This window comes from Branchiostoma floridae, chromosome 15 (genome assembly GCF_000003815.2).
Source record: "Branchiostoma floridae strain S238N-H82 chromosome 15, Bfl_VNyyK, whole genome shotgun sequence".
NCBI lineage: Eukaryota > Metazoa > Chordata > Leptocardii > Amphioxiformes > Branchiostomatidae > Branchiostoma > Branchiostoma floridae.
In genome coordinates this window covers 13,332,040-13,353,587 of record NC_049993.1, presented here as the reverse complement: position 1 = coordinate 13,353,587, position 21,548 = coordinate 13,332,040, and the positions used below count along the sequence as shown (strand labels likewise).

Here is a 21,548-nt window from a genome sequence, read left to right as displayed (position 1 = left end):
TGAATATGACATATCTTACTTAATTCAGTTGTCAATGAGTTAAGTTGATAGCAACAATACAGTAACAAGTAGGTGTTGCGCAATTAATTACAGGTTGTTCGCGTTTATTACGAAATCTAGCATGATATGGGTAATTTATTCTCAAAATAGTCATTACATATAGTACAGAAAAACAGGACGGCATTTTCAGTCACACCAAGACAGCGATATCTTACGTCTTATATATGATTATGCACCGGTGCCCGTACGGGGCGTAGCCCGGCCGGGCTCTGAGGCCTTGCAGACATTTGTCCCGATGGACTGCCGGATATCACGGGGGTTCCTCTTGGTGTTTCAAACATAGGACACGGCGTCTATTTATTGTCGGCTCCCGAGTCAATTTTAGCCCGCGAGATTAAAAAAATCCTGGGACCAGTCCGTGCCCCAAAATAGGGGCCACGTAGGGTTCACACCGGAAAGTGCAGAAAAACAACCCAAGAAAACTGCCCGTTGGGGGCCTTTTTTTCAAATGGAACCGTATCATAAGCTAGCATTAGAAAAATTTAAAAGTTGTTCACTGTTACGTCTATGGGTTGCCTGATTCCATAGCTGGGTTATCCACGCCAGATTTTTGCCTGCCCACCCATCTGATCCATTTGCGCATTTCTGGAGTAAGATACGGGTTGTCTTGTCCGACTTTAGGGCGTAAATTGGGCAAAGAAGTCGATGGTTTCATACCATTTATCCCTGGCGTCTTCTCCTGCATATAAGAACTCGCCGAGTGAGGCCTAGTGTAATAGGAAGGGTGGGGAAAGCCTCTGTTAGATATTGCGGTGTTCTTACTACTTTCCTTGGCCGTTTCACTAACGTCTTGAACTTTCCCTTGACCACACGTAGGTAGGATGGTCAGTAGAATGGGCAGGATGACCAGTCCGTGAGCCGCACCGAAGACCATGACCAGAAAGATGGTCTTGAAAAACGCCCGAAAAATGTAGGCCGGAAAGAAGCCAAGGACTAACATAGCAAGGATAGTGGAGAGGGAAGACTGTACGATAGGCATGCCAACAGCACGCATGGCTTCTCTGATTTTTTCCACAGGCTTTGCTTCTTTAGAAGTGACATAGGCGTAGGTTATGTGGGCAAAGAAATCCACAGAGAATCCGATACACATGAGAATAGAGAGAACAGAGACAAGGTCTAAATTTATCCCCCACAACGTCATGTATCCCACAAGACCCACGTTGATGGATACAAGAGCAAAGGTGATGAGGAAAGTAGCACCACAATGCGGAATCAGAAGGAAGCACACCACGAACATGATCGCTACGGCAATGCCCACAGTTTGCAGCGTGCTTGGGAGGATCGTCACGACTTGATCTGATAGAAAGAAGTCAAAACTGTACGCTCTCATTCTCAGAGGTTCGCGTTCTGCGATGCTACGAGCCTCTATCATCATAAGTTTCCCTCTTTCACTTGTGGTTACGTCTTTCGGTATAACAAAAAATCTGGACGCTGTTATACCAGTATTATTGTCTGCAAAATTCAAAGACCCGTAATACTCCCGCCCGACCGTTGGCAAAAACTGAGAAATCAGAATTTGCAAAAACGACGTTTTGTTGGTGGCTGCATGAGAGTTGCCAGTCTGATTCAGAAAGCGAAGATAATCTCGTAACCAGACTTCTGAGGTCTCTGAGGTGTCATAGAAATACTGGCTCTGGTCGAAAGCTTTTAGTTTGTCCAAAAGAGCCTGTTGCACGTCTATTGTCCAATATTCCTGTGGCTCGGTTACAAAGATGTCTACTTTGCGGCCGTATTTTTGAAAATGCGTTTCTTCTGCGTCGTAATAGCCCCGTACGTGTGAATCGTCCGCTACCACATTTTGGTATTGAAGGCCTATACGGATTTGAAGGCACCCCCAAATCGCTACCCCAAGATATGCAGCGTATAAGAGAAATATGACCAATTTTGACCAAGGTTTCAGGATAAAAGGAACGAGGTAATTGTACAATAACCGGTTTAGCAAAGGATCTTTGTTGAACTCTTCAGAGGAGGGGTTGTCGAATACGCCTTCTTGTTTGGACACGCCCGCTGCGCAACAGAGTCGGTAGGCGGCGCTCTTGTCCTGTGCCTGTGATTTGGGGAGGACGGGTAAGCAGGTGAAGCAGTGGCGGTTGGCCCGCTCTCGGCGCCCGGTCAGGGACATGAAGGCAGCGAAGAAGGTGATCTGGAAGCGGAAAGAAAAATTTAAGTGAAAACATCTCATATCAAAATATCCGTGTTTATTCTGATTTACATTTCTGTTTTGGTTCGCCACCTAGTATTTTTGTTGAAAACTTTGAAAAAGTGCAAATGATAAATGGATTTTTAAGACGTTTTGTTTCATTGTTATGAGTCCACTATCACTAGACTTGAAGTTTCCTCCAAGACCGCAAAATTAACAAGTATATGCAATATATGCCGTGCATTGAAAAAATAATGTCGGGAAACGGATACTAATGTTGTAGAGTGTCGAAGTTAATTCCAATGTCAAAGAGGAAGTTGAGAAAGAACAAAAATAAAGAATCTATTGTTCGTTATACCATACCCTGTGTGCAACCTTCCTGACCACTTAGATTTCTTGATAAAGACATTGCTTTATTCACGCGATCGCACCAATTTTGGGGTTCCCAGAGGATGGCATCCTTATAATAGAACCAACATGGCCAAACCATAATGTTTTATGTATAACGTATACCTGATACAAGAAATCAAAGGCGACCCCCACGGAAGCGTAGATACAGAAGAGCCGCACGGAGGGAAACACGTTCATGACGCCGGCGACGAACGCCAGGCAGTCGGTGATAGACGTGATGGTTATGGACACCCCCGCGTCTGACATGGCACGTCCCATGCGCTCCTGCACCGGAAGTGTTACGTCACACTTCCGCCAGGCGGCGATCATGACGAACATGTCGTCCACACCGATACCTAAACAACAAGGGCAATCATGAAACAAAACAGGTTTTACTATTGCAAACCCATAATTAATTGCCGGGATTTATAAAGAAGAAGATACGTGTCCTTCAGTACCTCCGCCACTGAGGCGTCGCCAAAAAATACTGCTTCGCGATAGAAGTTTGACGGTCAGTGTTCTAACAACGCTCTTTTAAGTTCTCAAACTATTGAAACGCCATAGGATATTCGTTTAGTCTAGAGAGGTGCGATATGCCTAATGTCCAAGCAGAGGTTATAATTCGGCTGGTTTTGACGTCTCGGCTTAACCTATGGCGGTTCATATATAAGGACACTGACAAACTGTTATCGCGAAGCAGTGTTTTTTTGGCGACGCCTCAGGGGCGTCTTACCTAGTAGCAGGAACGGTATCGCTGTTGTGAGTGAAGAGAAGGATTCTCCAGCCAGGAGCACCACTCCGATAGACGAGACGATGGCGAGAACGGCCGACAACACGCCTATCACCGCCAACCACGGCTTGGTGAGAACCCAGTCCAGCATCATACACGAAAACACAGAGAAAACAATCAGCAACCCTATGGCCGCTCCAATGTACACAGCTACTCTAGGCGGCAAACTGGCTACATCATCGTCAACCGAACTGACAGTGAGGTAGTTGACGGTGATTTTCTCGGACTCGAATCTTGAACACACTTGACGAAATGTGTCAATCCATTGGCCAAGATTTGTTTGCACGTTGTAAACAAGGTGAAGCGCCTTACTGGATAGGATTGTCCTATTGTCTGTGCTAAGTTCTACCCCGCCAAGTTCGCTTCCAAAGTACGTGCCGATGTTGAAGTTTGCTCTGTCGGGGTTGTGGTAAGGGTAGATCAGGTTCGTAGAAGATCTAAGCTTGGATCCTGAACCGAATGATACCATTAAGTGTAGAATTCCACTCAGAACGCATTTAGTAGTAGAGGGGTCGCGGAAACAGAGAGAGGCGAAGGTTTCTCCCGACGTTGTGTTTGCAGTTGTCAGATCGTGATGCAGTCGTAGCACCTGTAACATGTAGAGGATTGGGTCCTATGATCTATATTAGATAATCATAATCCATAGCACAAAGTTACTTCAGTCTATACAGCTTACAGTGAGTGTACAGATACAAGTCTTGGGATAATGTGTCAGATATACCATGGCCAGGTCTATATACGATACAGAGATAGTAGGTATAAGTGTTATACTACAGTGTATACAATTTACAAACTACAGAGAGATTAACCAACATGTACCTGAGTCTCAAGGACATGTGAACATTGGTTACTCCCACTAGCCAATCAGGTGACAATATGGCTACTCTCACTAGCCAATCAGGACTTACCTATTCTAGCTAATTTATGCAAGCCCCGCCTCCCATATGGCCTAACCTAATCATGCTTTATTCACACAGCAAATAAAGGTCACGGTCGTTACATACCTCTTCGACGACGTCGTCTCTAAAGAGTACGTCGCCGCCGTCTCTAGCCTGGACGATTAGCTCCGTCACGGCGTCACCTGACGGAGAGAAGCCGGCCGCTGTTAACGCCTCCCCGTCCGGTAACGCTCGGCCGTCGTCGGGAACGAAGATGTAGGCGTCGTCTATGACGATTTGGCTCAGACCGAAGTAGCCGAGAAGTCCCGAAGCGACCAGCGGTAAGAGAACGAAAGGAGCCGGCCATCTGGCGACTGTCTTACCCAAGTTGTAAAACACACGTCCGAACACTACATCGATGTATTTCGCGATCATGTTGTTATATGTACTAAAGATTCACACTGAATGTTGAAATTCACTAGACTTTCCTTTGAAATTATCGCCAACGGTCGGGTTCTGAAAGTAAAAGAATTTCAAGATTTTCATTTAGAACAGAAATTATAAGAGAATGTCATAATTTCTAGCCATGGAAATTACTTGTCATTCATTATATATTAGTTCAAACCACCTCAAGGCGTAACACTTTTCCTTTGTACAGTAGGTACAAGCTGCAGCTGCGTAATATCAGACTGTAAGTTTTGATCCACTCACACAGGAAGAATCCCTACTCTTTTCCATAAGTGTGGTGGGTTCTTTTAACGTACTTTAGATTTGACGTTAAATCCCGTAAAACACATCACCAAGCACAGCATGGGCATCTTCTCTGGATAGTTTCAAAGAAAGCTTGCAGATAGATGTGCAAAAGTCGTAACGGATCGTTCAGTGTAATACAACCAGCTGCTGTCGCGCCGCGTGCCTGCGAAGCTTGTGTGTTACGCCGAAGGGTAGTTATACCGGCTATATGGATACAGATACAGATACACATGACCAAGGGCTGCACATTCCATCAAAGAAAGAAAAAAACATTCGAAGCTAGATACCCAATCGAGTGTGCCTTTCCATAAGCAAGGACACGATATTTGAACATGCTAGAGCCCGGGGTTCGAACCCATAACCTTTCAATCCTAACCACAAGGCCATCATGCATATGTTGAGTCACAGGTCATTAAGCCGCAGTCGCATAGCGACAACAAGGTCATCTGAGGCCAACAACAATTATGAATCTATATATGGTCTGAAAACTGGTCCTTCAACCCACCAACAATGGCGTCTGCAGACTTCGCCCACAAACCTGGATTTTTCCCACGACGTACGTTCAACAAAATGAGACATTTTCCGACTAAACACGAATTCTTCTTGCAGTTTAAATTCAGCTCAATTGTTCTTAATCTGTTGGTTAACACAATTGTAGATGAAAATATTGTCCCAAAGACTGAATTGACCACCATATATTGACTTTTCCGTCGCTATCTTTTCCTCTCTAAATCACAAAATATCATATAATGACATCTAGTTTAACGTGAATTGGCTAGACTTTCTTTGGAGCATGAGAAGCTTTCTTCGGGTGCAGTATGATCTTTGGCACCCGGTAGTAGTTCTAGGTGGCATGAGTTTTTTAGGGTTGGTCAATTGAACTCCAACCGTGTCAAATACGTACAACTACCGCGTACAAAAGATTATCCCTGCGGCGGAAAGCTTCTCTTGCCCCGAAGAAACCCCGGCCAATCCACGGTGGACTGGTTATGGTTGCACGGGGTTAAAAAATATCAGCTCTAAGATACAGTTCAGAGTACAGCTAACATAAAACAACACCTTCTCATACACGACTAGTACTTCTATGTATACATTTTTGTCGGGTCGTGGTATTACAGAAATTTGGCTCAGGTAAGAATAACATATTTTTGGTTGAAGATAACAAACATATTAATGTGAATGGGGCTATTTTGACAGATCTAACGCTGAGAAATGATTCATACGTCAACTACTTACAAGTACTGAGAATATGTACTCACCCTCCTTCTTATGCCGTCTTTGTGAGATACTGATGTACCAAATTAAATGTACGTACGTTGTGAGTAATACTTAGTCTAGTAGTACGTATCTGCATTACGTCACAACAATAGTACAATACAGGGGAGGGCACCGCCCCGGATGGGAAAGGGACAGTTAAAGACGCCTGCGGCCCAAGGTGACTAAACCCCGGCACACATCCTGGACCTTCCGTTGACCTCATGCGTCCTTTTCCACCCGACTGGAGGCCTAGCAATCCAAGGCTGATAGAATAGATAATGGCAGGGAAAAACTGAGACAGGCTTGATCATTTATACGTATATCAACATTTTATTTTTTTTTAATTATTATTACTATTACACACTTGCAACAATATTCAGCGGCTAAAAACAAAGGGAAGTTGAATTGCGTATCATCATTTACAAACATTCTCTCACCTGCTCTCCCACAGTGTACAAACTAACTTACACACACACACACACACACACACACATACATACATACACATGCGCACACATACATGCACACACACACGCACACACACACACACACACGCGCGTACACACACACACACGCACACACACATATACACACATGTGCGCACACACATATACACGCACACACACGTATGCACACACGCAAACGCACATGCACCCACACACTTTCTCTCTTCGTTTCCGATTCTCTCTCTCTCTCTCCCTGAAGCATAATGCTTGAGGCAAAGCATAATAAATGCTTTTTTTTGATACCTGAAAGTACAAAGCAACTTTGCTTCGACTTCCATCTATGGCTACGAACATCAGGTCACCCTTACTCTTCTCGATACGTGTATTGGATTCTTTGAGGTACTTGACGCTTGGATGTTGACAAGAAAAGTACATAGCCACAAGCTATAGACTAAATGTATACAATGTTCCTGAGTTGTTCAAGCAACTTGGTCGAATAGTTTTACAGCAGTTTTTGTTAATTTTTCATGAATTTCTCAACTTTTCGCCACGATATATGTACACCTCTCTGTCTGTGTCTTCATAAACACAGCTGAGGTAGAAGTCGTGTTTTAACGTGTCCAGAAAGTCTTCGTCTACGGAGAACCGGATCCTTCCGGCTAGGTACAGAACTGTTTCCGCTCCGGCCAGGTGCATGATGGTCTTGTACAGATCTTGGAAGGTCTCCTCTTTGTAGATAATGTCGGATCCCATGATGTAGTCGTACTGGAGAGAACATTGAAAATTGTAAATACGTATTCAATATGATAAAAAATAGGCAAATTTATGGTGTCAGAATTTCTTTCATAAAAATTCAACCAATACAGTATCTCGATATGTATGTTAAGGAGAAAGCATATTAAATTTCAGCCTCCGAACTGGCACTGTTGCCTGATTTGATTGGGGGTGTGGCTCTTTGAGATAATTTGGCACACCGGTCTAAAGATAACTACTAGAAATGATAGTATGGGTACGGTGGGGATGACAGAGTTTTAAAAAGTCCAGTTAAAACTGTATTTTTTATGCTAAGCTTACGTACAACGGTACAAGTATCAAAAAAATTTCAATTTTAAGATTTTCTATACGGCAGAAAAATATCACAAAGTTTCATATGGTGGCGCCATTTTGAATCTGTGACGTCATGTTAGGGACTGACCATTTCAAATAGAGGTCCTCACAAGCCTAAACGGTGCCAACATGTTTGCTTATGTTCTTACCAAATTTACAGGTCCAGACTCTTCACCGTCCCACCAACCTAATATTTCACCTACATTTTCCAGGAAAAAAAGCTTCTGAATGAATTGTTAAACAACAACAGGCGTGTACTATGGATTTCGGTAGGACAACAACAAGCGTATACCTTTGGACCGAAGTCGTCCAGGTCTGTGGTTCCCCACTCCAGGCGGCGCACGACCGGCTCGTGCTTGGCTCGGAGCTCGGTGTTTCTCGGCACGTTTCCCCGAGCGCAGGGGAGAGTCTCCCCGCAATCCGTGGTCGTCACTTTAGCACCTGTTCAGACGAGACGGAGGACGCCATAAGCTTTCTAAAACATATGATCTACTGCTAATCAAATCACCCCCAAGCACAGCTGGATACAAATATGGTCGTCAACTTGGCGTTCAAGACATTCCCACAAATTTGCTCACGAGCACTTCCCAACCAATTGCAAGGTCGGCGCTCAGTTGGAAGTAGCTTGGAATTCACCCTATTCCAAATTAGCAGTAGACAACGTCCTCGGCCAACTCACAACCACAAATGACCTTTCTGATGACTTACGGGATGCCATGCTTAGCTGTATGTGACAGGGGATTCATTTGTTTACTTACCCAATAGGCTTGCAACAATACTGACTAGCCCAGTTCCCGCTCCTAACTCCAACACGGACTTGTCTTCCAACTCCAGCTCTGTTTGTTCCATGAACCGGGACAGTATGATCGACTGAAAAAACGGACATAAAAATTAATACATATTTTGAAAGGTAGACTTCTGATCTAATATAGTCACTGCGTGAAGAATGAGGTGAATCGCTATTGGGGTTGACAAAAATGACTGGGGGGAAAAGGAGAGAAGGAAAAGAAAGAAAGGGGTAAGTATATAGTACAATATAAAGTTGCAGCGTTCAACAAAGAGACAGCGACGAGTCGACGACTAGCAGTTTGTTGCTGCAGAGCAACCACGAAAGTGGAACACAATCTCTTACTGTCGGGCATGATTGGGCCTCCGAGAAGCTTGATTCAGTCATGATCAGGCTAGGGCGGTGGTCCTTGAAGTTTGGACAAGGCAAAGGCTGCTGTTTGACAACAAACCGCCAGGAGCCGCTCCTGACAAGCACCATGAATATCATGATGATTGACGTTCTGAAAACCGAGAAATAACCCCAAAGCTTCCGCTGATCACTGTTACCTTCCATGGGCAGTGCTGTTGATTCTATGGTGGTCGTGAACTTTCGTCGATAGAATGTGCTTTACGTAGGCAAAACCTGTGTAACGAAAAGAAGGATAGAATAACGGCTCCGCTTCTAAGACGTCGCAAAAAGCTTTTAACCCCTGCATGATTCCATCGTTTCCGCTGGATGGCGCCCTGAGTAAGCGACAACAAGTCATCCTCCTTGACCATCGCCCGCTGAAATTCGTACAGTTCGTAAGTACGTCTCAAGTATCCCACTGACAGCTCAATATATCACAGAATGCTATGAGAAATGCTTCCCAGAATTATAAATGGCTGTGCATATATCTGCTGAGTTTTGCCAGTGTTCTGTTTCAAAGCAGTGGAGTCAAATTCTGTCATCTGTTGTAACGTACTCTGTAGTTATTCCAGTTTGTCATTGCCAGTTATGTCATAACAAATAGCTAGCTCAAGTCAAGTGAAATCCCTATCAGTATCAACCCCTATCAAGGCCTTACAAGCCACTAAGTCTTAAACCTTCTTTAGTAAACCGCGGCTCAACTGATAGCAGCGCATATAGTACGTAGTTGAACTTCTTGCTTCCAATTGGCTGGTAGATGAGGTACCCCGGTTCTACACCTGGGTAGGGCATGTCGGTTGGGACTACAGCGTCTTTCGGAAGGGCGGACGTCCCATGTTCGAGGAGGTACTAGTACATCAGGCAAGAAAAGTGGTGAAGGGCTAGCAACCATGCACTTCTTCTAGAAATATACTCTACTACAGAAACAGCAAGTAAACTTGAAGCTTGGATATGTGCTACTAGGTACTACAAGTGTCTGAACTGGCGAAAGTAGTCTCTACCAGACTGAATTCGCTGGCTGTTATAGAGATAATAACTTAACAGGGGAGTTTTGCTACCAAAAGAGTTGGTCAGTCGCGCAGCATGGACCGCGCAGCATGGACCGTGTCCGTGACTCCCCTGGTCAATTTCCCGATTCTCAAAAGTTTTGCGGAATTCTACAACCCCTGTATCCCCATAGGAATGCCTGGTAGAGGCTATAACGAACGAACGAGGGAACATTGATGTGCCCTACCGAATCCCAGATCGTCGCCCCAACTCCACAGTCCGCCAGCTGCTCGTGGATAATGACGTCATGCCCACAGAAGTTGAACGTCGGTCCAGACATCTCGCTTGTCAAACTGTGGAAAAGAGAGACAAAAATCCTACAACTTATTCGTTCCCCTATTAATATGTGAGCATGGATTACAACCTAATCAGTGGACCGGATTTTGGACCGATTAGAAAAAGAACACATTATATCGGCAGGCGCTAAAACGTAAACGTTTTGGCGCTTCCTAGTCCAAGAAAATAGCAAGAGCGAAGTAGTTTACAGTCATTTTTACCAAGTTTCTTTAGTCAAACAGTTTACATGAACACAGGCTTTTTAAACGCCAGTGGGAGTCAGATATTCCACCAGACAGATTCCTTTGTAGCAAAATGGACCATTATGATGATGTTCTGCGTATCGCTCATTCACAACTTTTCACAATATTAGGTCTAGGTTCGGGTTCAGGTTCAGGTCCGGACCCGATCCTCTTGACCTGAATAGGACAGTTCTTCGTACCGGTACCCACCCCTAGTTGAGACCTAAGCCAGGGTTCACCGTCATGTATACATCATTTTTACGTTGTATATGAATTCGAAACAGTCCTGTTATATTCCCCGATGATGATTTGTGTCTGTGCGTCAAAAATAATGAGTTGTGTACTCCACCCCGTGTGGCAAGCATCTATCACATTGTCTGAACTCCAACTGTGCTGACGACAATGTTAATGGAAGTAAAGCCCCTGTCATATATCCCGGACCTTCCCGCAACTTGGCGTCCCGACCACTCCACAACCAAGGTTTTTGCTGGGTTAAAATTACTCTGTAGCTTATGAAATCCAGAGTTTGATTATTAGTTTTAAAATAAATTGCAGGTGGATAAAGAATTGAACTTTTGATGCCCATTGAATCGAAAGCTGATGCAATATTGGAGGCATATGATGACCTCTGCTAAAAAAATTGCTGGAAAAGACTCTGTACACTAACCGGTGTTATAATCGTCATGACAACCGTTATTTAACAGTAGTTCAATTCAAAATAGATACCTTTATAACTGGACAGCACCCAAGGACGCCTTGACTTGAAGTACGTGGTGACGGACCAACAAATTTTCACTCACTCACTCAGCAACTCCGAAAATGGTCACCTCATTCGGGCCGGCGGTCAAGGCATTCGCAGCGGGTTTGTGCCGCGGCTATAACTAACCCTGAAGCGTAGCCTTGAAGCAATAAAAAGGTTCCAAATATAAGACTCACTGGCTTGTATGAGATGGGACTGGGAGTCTAACTGCCCGTAGTCCTGTGACAGGCCCCGCGCACAGCTGTCACAACGCCGGCCGTCAGCAACATTCCGTCCGTCGGCAAAATTCCCTGACGGCCTTTTATAAATCCTGCTAACACCAAAACTACACGTATCCTCAAAAATCCACGACAACATTTAGTATGTAAGGTCATTCCCATGGCTACTGCTGTCTTTTACAAGTTAGGTACAAGCCGCAAGAAAACCCTCCAAATAATGACCTAAACCATGTCAACATTTGAAAAAAGAAGAATTTATAACGACACTGAAAATATCGCGATGTGTCATTACAAATAGATTTTAATTAATGATTTATTGGTGAGATATGAGATATAAACTTGGGTGGGAAACTTTGTGTCAGTCTTGCTACCGAATATCAAAGCTGCAGTAAGAAGATAGATGGTTGGCTGGTAGCCGTTTTGATTGACAGCTAAATTGGACGGATTGCGGTTAAGGTCAGAGTTCCGGCTTTGACAGCAGGTTCATGCCGGTCCAAACTGGTTAGCCATTTTTGTGGCTATCAGTACAATGCCATAGACTATAAACACTTACCCTCACAAGTTTGTATCATTACTATTATTGATAAGAACAGAAAAGGAAAAAACGCAATAAAACGTCTCTACGCACACTTATAGTTTTTCAATAATAACTATAAACACGTACTAGATAGATCTTTAGCATTCTAACTATACTTCTAATATAGCATTCTAAATGTCCATAGTCATCTCTTTCAACCTAAATTTACAGGTTCTTTTGGAGAGTACTTGTATGAATGCTCACGTTGGCTCGCCGAACATTTTCGGTCCTCTAATTTTAGATCAAGAATGTGCCCAGTACTCTCTTTGTATGGCGGAAGATGTCAACAACTGTTGTGACCCGCCATATATATCTGAAGGTTATAAAGCTGTCAACAGAACGTAACTTGATAGTCAAAGAAGTATACTGTTATCTCTTTCTAACGTTGTATATGTACAGTAACACAATGACAGTACACTATGCTCTTTACCAATGCGAGGAGCCACTCATTTACACTATGCTCTTTGCCAATTTTACACTTAAATTTAATTCGTAATGCTACAAAACTGTAACATATTCAATATTGCTCAAATCTTTGACTTAACAGGTAGATTTTTGCTTAATATCGACATGTCTTGTTTAGGCTTTCTTTCCATAAAGCATCTTATATTTACATGTAATGTTGAATAACTTTTTCCCCATTGTTATTGTTGTGTATTTTTAATACTACGTTCATAATTTATGGTCTTTGAAGGGAGAACTTATTCTATGCATTGTGCTCTTTTCCCGAATCTCAATAAATATATGTGAATGATAAAAAATAATGAATAAAAACTCACATGGTACTAGCACAGGAAAACATTATACAAAAATCTTGATGTCTTGAAATTGTCATTTCTTTATTCTATAAATGATTACCTAAATATCATTTTGTGGACTAAAAGGACTCAATAACATAAGATAAAAAATATTGGCACATTTTCTTATCTATTTGATAATGAGAAATTCATGAATATATTCTTTTGGAACAGTGTTTATGAAACATTAAACATGTTCAGCACAGAAAGGATTTTGACTTCTTAAAGAGATACTGACATTCAAGCAAAATCATCACTAGATATTGCTTAGATAAAATTGTCACATTTCTGTCACTTCTGTCCAATTTCTGTCACGTCTTTACTTACAAACTGACAACATAAAAATATGTGTTTTGAGCAAAGGTCGTAAAAATCCTTGTGCAAATTTTCAAAGCCTATTAGGCCACACCGATTTAATTTCTTGGTTCACGGATTCGCATGCTCCTATTTTTTGGAAAAAAAAATAAAAATAAAAATTACCACTCAGCAAATGTTCACCATTAATGAAACCATTCACCAACTTTCTGGTGTTGCAAATTGGCCTTTATATTATAAGCTCTTTAAAGTGTGGGTACAGGTGCTGTTACTGTACAAAAATAGCGTTTTTGTACTTTTTTCAAGCTGAAAACTTTTTTTCTTTATGTTTTGGATTAGCCATTACCTTTACCCCAACCATTTTACAATTTTTATTTTTATTTCGCCCTCTCGCTCCATATTTTTCATGAAAAAATCCGTGAACCAAGAAATTAAATTGGTGTGGCCTTAGCTATTAACGTATAAATCACATGTCGTTTGGCCGATGTAGCACATTATAAAAAGTGTTGAGTACAATGGCAAAACAAGAAAAAAATAGTGAGGAAAATATTATATCTGCTTTCCCATACAAGGAAAACGGAGGGAAATACCATCACAATGGCCTTTGACTCTATTTTCTGACAGCCAACTCAGTTATGAACTGTTACAATCCTTCCTCCCACCTGCTTGGAGACTTTAAAACATGACAAAATACATCACAAACAATGTCTTATGTTGTGGTTGTAGGTTTTTTCCTTGTTGCAACAATGGCTATATTTTCCAATGACACATCTGGTTCCACATAGTGCACCAGTTGAGTGTTGAAGTCACACTGCTGTAGGTACCACAGTCTGCCTTGGTCCAGGAGTCTCTTACACTGCCGCCCAATCTCCTCCCTCTCTTCCACAGTCCAGATGGCTGCTGCCCTGAGGGGTTGCCAAAAATATAGAAGACTAACATTTGCAAGCAAATTCATATCATCAAAATGTTCACCTTCACATGGTCTAGCCTAACAAACTACTGCTCTTTTTATTCTTACTCAAACATATTCAAATTCTAGGATACAGAGTCCCTCCAGCTCTGTCCTGCCACTTGCTTCATAATGCGATTGAACACCACAGGGTATCTGCTATACTTAACATTTACTTTACCAAAGTCAGGGACCCATTTTTATACCTGGATGGAGTAACGAAAGTCGTATAAAGTGTCTTTCCCACAGACATTATGTATAGCCAGAAATGCTGGGAATCGAAGCAATAACGTCTCGATATTGTGTCCGCTAGTCTTGCCACTGTGCCATTAGATACGACTTTACCATTCAATGCCAGTCAAATTTGCTGCCCTCCTGTCAACTATGATCACTTAATACTAGAATAATAAATACAACAATACTCACTTTGATTGTTCATACTTTTCCTCCTCTCCCTCTTCTTCACTGTTCTCCTTCACTTCTTCCTCATTCCCTCCCGCGTTCTTTGTCTGACCCCTCGCAAACCCGCAGGTCGCCCAGCTGGACATGCTCCTCAGTAAGTGGAAGTCCTCTTCAGTGAAGCCAATACTAGTGAAGAAACCTTTCCCCACATAACTAGTCCAGGTACAGCGGTGGTGACAGCACAGAGCTATCAGGATACACTCTACTTGGCTGGAAAATACAACGTTTGAAATATCTTTAGAAATCTGTAATGAAAAATATACTCGCCAAAAAGTAGTTACTCAAGCAACTGGATATGGTTTTTGGCATATCTTATTACCTGGATGTCTAACCTACATCGACGTAAAAATATACTCGTGTGTACAACCTACCACCTATCCCATGCCCCAAGAGTTCCTTCCTGCTATATGTTAATTAAGTCCCATTAAGTGCTGCCAGAAACAGATTTCCTTGGGAATGAATAAGTGGAATTTTGGAATATGTGACAATTCAATTGCAGTACTGTACTACTGGATCCGCCCCTATGGCATCACCAAAAAGAAAATTCTTTGAATCACAATATATTTTGGTAGTACTTCTGCTACCTTCAGCGGGGCAATAATGACTCAACTTGCAGTCTTCCTTCCACTGCTAGGTGGCACTTCAGAGGGATGAATGGGATCCCAAACACGACTAAGTTTGTATCCCCCTCATTATTGGTTCATGACTAAAGAAGATTTTCCGATATCCATTATGTACCAAAGAACTTAACTATCCATTCATCTACAACTCATCTACGAACCTGATGAAACTATTAAAAATCAAACGAAAATAACCTATGGATAACTGATCAACACAGTCGTTCCCCAAATACTTTTCTGAAACGATGAAAACAAATGAAAAGACTCCTCATGCCTTCTGACATTAATTGAGAGTCTCAAGTTGAAGACATTGCACAAGTCAGTTATAGAGGGGCAAATTTCTACAAGTCAAAACCTGTCTACTCTTCACCTTGTCTTCTGAGCATCTTCTTCCTTTAATCTCTTGGATGGAGGACTTGAGTTGTCTGTTCTTGCTGTTGACACTTCCTTTTGTCTTCCATCTTCTAAGTCATCCCTATTCTCCTCCGTATCTCTAATAATGGGTGATGCTGGACCATCTACTAACTGTTTCTCTGTTGTATTGCTCTCCTGGGCTATGTTGTCTGATACTGGGTGTTGTCTAGATGCTGTCTCACTTGTGGAGGAACTTGTAAAAACTTCTTTGGAACTGTTTCTTGAACTTTTGCAGTGAAGGGTCTCTATAAGACATCTCAGAGTAAGATCTGTAGAAATAAAGGAGTTCAATTTCAACGGAATATAGCTTAGGATGTACAATGCATATTTGTGGTATTGATATAATGAATGTATCTGCCCGGAGATCATTTCATGTCTATACTATAACACCCACACGTGACAAATTTAATCTTGATACTAGATATAGGTCTAAACATATTTTTGCTTGCCAAAAGAAACATTGATTTTTTTTCAGAATTAATAGATTCATGTACAATGTGTCTAGAACAAAAGTTACAAATCAAAAACTGAAAGAAAGAATAAAAAAGGAAGAAAGGAAAAAAGAGAGAGAGAAGCTGACATTACCTGTAGCAGCCCCACACAGATGTTTACTGATGGCAGCTACTGGTCCCTTGTGTTCAGCCATACTGGGCACCAAGCCTAGCAACAAAATGACATAAAAGATTTTTTAATGATATCTTACACACTTTGTAAATTCAGTTACAGATAAAATAGTAGAAAATAGCATTACTTGCATAACAAGCTAAATTGGATAACAGCACTACTTACCCAGGTTTAGGTCCTCAATATCAACCTTCAGTCTCTCAAAGTCTGGTCCTTTCTCACCACGGCGGATGTTTTTATCAAACTGGAAAAAAAAAGGATAGAAATATGCAGTAGTATGAGAAGTTTGTAATTTTGTGAAACACTGAACCTTGCATGAAAGTATTTTGCCAAAAAAACAGCACTTTTGCTACAGTGTTTGTGGAGTTGTTCCTTCTGACTACATGCAATAATGGGTAAGTACATGTTACAAAGGATACTAAGCAAGTGCAGAAATGTTTACAGTTTTTGTGGTGGCTGCTTTACCACAAACTGAAACTCAAAAAAATTTGAGCATTATTCCATTCCAGTATGTGACTATGGTATATAGCGCTACAGCAAACTCGAAACCTCCGCAAACCTCCATTCTTCTGCTACTGTAACAGTGAAATTAAATGCCTGCAAACTTACATGTATTTACAGTATAATGGAGTATATTGTTTATTTGATTGTTGTCCTTACCTTATGTTTGGTGTTGGCCCTGTCAATCACAATAAAGTGGGAGGCGGCTTGTTCTGGGAGGCACATCTGTACATAGTGGGACAGCCTTCCTACAACAACAACAAACAGCTTTACAACAAAGAAAAACACATATTTGTTACATCACGATTTTGAAGTACAAGGTGACAAGGTCATTGTGAAAGTACAGTTGAACGATTTACAGTGAAGCTTTTCACCTCTTCCTGCGCCAAACTCTATGAAGCAGACGTCAGATTTTAACAGATCTAGGTGATCTAGGTGACCAATGAGGGAAGCCTGTAAATGTAAATAAAAAACACATATCATTACTTTGATGTATGGGTGTAAAGTTTCTTTAACCTACAGACTGTTTATTTAGACATTAGGGACCAAATATGCATTCATTAACATGTTAGACTGCATGGAGAAGGTTAAGAATGCTTTGTACATGTCATTTCCTTTAAAAAAACAAGAAACACTGTTACATCTAAGTTGCACTAAAAAAAGTAAAAAAGCCCTTTTTGTTTGGGTAGAAATAAAAGTTTGGGTATCTCACTGGACTGTGGTATGCACACAGCATTATATTGCTGCGTTCTACATTGAAACTTTGTTGTCCTTGACTCTAATATGGGAATATCATGCAAACGTAAAAGCATGACTAAAAATACAACAAAACACACAAAGCGTTAAAAGATTTGTTTTTTCAATGAATTTCGTTGTGTGCTCTGTCAAAGTCTGCTCAGCCACAGTGCTGCCAAAAATGTACCGAAGCTTCAGTAAGAAACTAAGATACCCCCTAAAGGTTGCTAGGTGTATAAGAAATTACATACACATTTAGTTCTGATTGAAGATGAGTGCAGGTAGACTTACCTGTTGTTTGAGGTGTTTGAGTGCTGATGCTCCATTGTCTGGATCCTCAAGCATTGCTTTCATTCCCTGGTGAGATAGTACAGCTTCAGGGATGTCTAAAACACTCCCTGTAAAAGTAGTAAAACATTTCTAATCTTATGCTCATTTTTCAACTAACAATCGATAACAGTTAGCATGCACAATTCAGGTGTTGTATGTGATACTTTGACTATATATTGTATGTATTGGATAGCTGATAACTTATCTATAGGACTAGGCAATAAGACACAAAATTTTGTGACAATTTTTTTTTTACTCTACATGCATATGTACAAAAAGGATGTATCCCATAGAACAAGATACACATTTCACTTTGCCAATACATTTTGTTTGTATTAAAAACAACAACTTTGGAAGTTACCTTTGTAAGCTGTACGAACTCTTTCTACAAATGACATCAGTTCTTCTGTGCTCATGGAATGATGACTTATCTGGAACAAAAACCAATAATTATGATTCTCCCTGGTACTAACATGTTAGCTCATCGTTTATCATATTTTGTGAGATCTCTGAAACACTTCATAGAAGATAGAATATTCATAGAATATTCAAGAACCTTAATAAATAAAACATTGACATAGAAGTTAGAATATCATATAAGAGCATAGAATGTGCGGTTGTGTGGCATGAAGTACTGTAAATGCATTTAAGTTCACTGGGATTTAATTTCATGTTAGGCCACAGCAAGTAAATTTTATGGATGACATCCTCTGCAGACTGCAAAAATAATGAGATAGGGCGAAAAAAAACCAAGATGGGTAAAAAAAACAAGATGGCAAATTTTCAAAATAGACGTTGTAACAAGACTTGAAGTGACAAAATATGGCATCACAGCCAACAAGGCATTGATTCCTGTATTTAAGAAGTGCACCAGTTCAGTTAAAGTGACACTAGTGTGGTAGACTGGTATCATTAACCATGTTGGCAACTATACTCATAGCTTCCATAGTTGTGCCACTTTTACAACTATCCATCAAGTTGCACCTCTGCAACTACAGTCAATGCTACAGAGTCTCTAGTGTCAATTCTACATTCAGTGATTAGGTTACAACACAACCTTTACCCATTTTCGTCTATCCGGCCTTCCCTGAAGAAGAAAAAAAATTCTTGTTGTTTTTTCTGAAATCAGGTGAAAATTAATGAGCGCGCGGATGTCATCCATAAAATTTACTTGCTGTGGCCTTAGCGGGAAAAAGGACTTTCGCCGTGGTTTTAAGTTTGTGTTAGCACCATGCTCTGTAGTCTCTTACTGCCATAGAAAAATGTTCGCGGTGGTTTTAAGTTCGCGGTGAAGCAACCACCACAAAAAACGTGAATGTTAAATAAACCACTGCGATAGTTTCTACATTTACAGTATTTGGATCAGAACCATATGGTGCCGGCTTCAAATCCTGTCATGTCACCAATCTTACATAGAAAAGTTGTCATGATGTTGCTCACCTTTGCATCCTCTTCCTTGCACTGTCCACAGCTGAGACCAGAGTTCACACCTCTCTGTATGTAAAGCTGTAACATACAGGTGCAAACACAACTGAATACGATCAAATTAAAAATCATGTTGCTTAATTAATCTTTTTATTTTCAAATGTGTCAATCTGTTCAATTTCTGAGTAAGAAAATGATAAGTGGTATTGCAACAATTTAAAGGCTGTGAACTCATAACATTCCATTTGACTTTTCATTTTAGTCATAACAATGTGTTTAGTGATCATTTAACATCTTCCAAAAAGCAGTTACTCCAGCAAGTGGATAAGATTTTGGATACTACATTTCAAAGATGGTTTAACAGTTGTAGGAATTACCGGTGAAGGTTTTTGTCTGGAGTTGCATTTCTTCAGGTGTTTCTTCAGCTGGTCTTCATAACAGGTACTGGAGAAGGAAGGGAGGGAGACATACATACTCATTGATGAGCTAAAATCATGAATAAAACTATCTCAATATTTTCAAAGAGAATCAAAGAGAAGAATAAACAGAAATATAAAGTTATAACGGCACTGAACACATTTCAGCATATTCAAAACTAAACCATAAATAAACAAGCAGGATTTTGCGCTTTCCAGATACTGTTTAGTACATTGTTTACTATGTTTCCCCGGCCATTGCTACACGTGAATTGGTCTCCCACTTTCTGTGGTGTCGCAAGAAAATAACACTTCAAAGAGAGTGTAACTGATAGTAAGTCCCTTGGGATTCTATTCCCAGTGAAACTTTAATCCAACACAATGATATAACAAGGCTGTTTATCTATGGATTTCATATTTACAAGGACACATTTGTATCAAACGGCAGGCACTTAGTAAAGGTTTAATTGGCAAATCGGCATGTCAGTAAACTGTTGATAGCCGCGACCTACACATGGCCTGAAAATGCATCAACCAACGGCAAATCCATTCTGCTGTTCTACTACACGGTTATGATGTTCTATAAAACTTTTCATCCGTTGTTTAGTAAGCAAATGGTGGTAAATATGTTGTTTTGTAAATGGCTCCCAAAAAATATTCCTGCAAAACACACTACAAACTCCATACAGCACGTCCCCCATGTGGGGGATGTTGGTATTGCCGGTGAGATCCGTCCTGCTAGCCTTTGGGTGTGAGAACTTTCAAGAATAGGGGTGAAGGGGCGTGCTGAAATATGATTCAAAATGGCGCGTGTTCGGATTTCCACTGAATTTGTGTAACAGAAGCCTGGCCCTGCACTTGAAAGAGGGACACTTCAAGGCATGTTGGTTGTCTTGGATGGACTGTTTATTCATTTTTCCCTATATTTACTGTGATGATGAATGTGTAATGTGAGGACGAAGAGTAGAATTTCTTTGAATTACGATCGCTGCCCTCCTCCCACGGCTTGATTAACGGCAGGAAAACATACCGGAAAGTTGATTAACTTGTCGCTACAACGTGCGATCTTTGTGAGCCCAAACTTACAATGTTTTAAGTCGAATACCTTACTGGTTTTGTAAAGCACTCAAAGGAATTTGCATACTGGAGCTAGTTTTTGACTGACAGATGGGTTCTGAAAAGTGTTGGATTAAAGTTGCGTTGGATTAAAGTTCAGTGCCGTTAACTTTATAATATTTCAGCTATATTGAATTAGTTCACGTTTCAGATACTTACTGATTTGGATCCAGAGGACAGTTCACACGTTTTCGCCCTGCACCAGTCTAGTAGACAGAAAACAAAGAAGAAAATTCGGCAACCACGTTTACTTTTTAGTAAACAAAACAACTTGGCTTCATAATTTTCTACATATACATGCCCCCCTCCCACGAGTTTTACAAACATTCAAAACAAACTTGTGGCACTGCAAAATATAAAAATACCACCGCTACCTCATCTTCTGGTGCAAAATTGGCGTGTTCACCACAGAACTTCTTGCCAGGACCTGGAATAAGCTTGCAGAAGCGCTGTTTTCTTTTTAAAAAGAAAGCACACCTTTCTTGGTGCTGTTGGTCGGCCATTTTGGAATTAGAACAGCCTACTTTATCCACGGGATGCCATATGAAATATTTTTGTCTTAAATATAACAATAAATTTTTCTACAACAACATATTTATTATGTCAGATATACACTAATGAATAAAGATCTATGGTCTTGAATTAGGTTCATATGTGTGAATAAAGCAATAAATCTCATTTTTCAAAGTGGCAAAACACTTCTCAGATCACCCCTAATGGTAAAAT

General features: G+C 41.0%; 3 protein-coding genes across 3 annotated transcripts; all 3 read right to left on the bottom strand.

The window, feature by feature from the left end:
• Positions 1-102: 102 nt before the first annotated feature.
• Positions 103-5,121, bottom strand: LOC118432655 (patched domain-containing protein 3-like). The gene is made up of 4 exons (XM_035844292.1): positions 4,385-5,121; positions 3,324-3,969; positions 2,714-2,946; positions 103-2,203 (listed from the first exon to the last, which is right to left on the bottom strand). Exons 1-4 carry the CDS (start codon positions 4,691-4,693, stop codon positions 566-568), a joined length of 2,826 nt encoding a protein of 941 aa, XP_035700185.1. The 5' UTR covers positions 4,694-5,121; the 3' UTR covers positions 103-565.
• A 2,114-nt stretch (positions 5,122-7,235) lies between these two features.
• On the bottom strand, positions 7,236-11,608 carry LOC118432586 (protein N-lysine methyltransferase METTL21A-like). Its single transcript, XM_035844217.1, has 5 exons — positions 11,290-11,608; positions 10,233-10,338; positions 8,580-8,691; positions 8,114-8,262; positions 7,236-7,479 (listed from the first exon to the last, which is right to left on the bottom strand). The coding sequence occupies exons 2-5, from the start codon at positions 10,323-10,325 to the stop codon at positions 7,240-7,242; spliced, it is 594 nt and encodes a 197-aa protein (XP_035700110.1). The 5' UTR covers positions 10,326-10,338; positions 11,290-11,608; the 3' UTR covers positions 7,236-7,239.
• A 2,074-nt stretch (positions 11,609-13,682) lies between these two features.
• Positions 13,683-21,378, bottom strand: LOC118432406 (tRNA:m(4)X modification enzyme TRM13 homolog). Its single transcript, XM_035843966.1, has 13 exons — positions 21,197-21,378; positions 20,982-21,028; positions 19,668-19,734; positions 19,306-19,371; positions 18,227-18,296; positions 17,827-17,933; positions 17,175-17,253; positions 16,960-17,048; positions 16,465-16,543; positions 16,261-16,335; positions 15,632-15,944; positions 14,606-14,851; positions 13,683-14,135 (listed from the first exon to the last, which is right to left on the bottom strand). Exons 1-13 carry the CDS (start codon positions 21,323-21,325, stop codon positions 13,940-13,942), a joined length of 1,563 nt encoding a protein of 520 aa, XP_035699859.1. The 5' UTR covers positions 21,326-21,378; the 3' UTR covers positions 13,683-13,939.
• Positions 21,379-21,548: the final 170 nt, after the last annotated feature.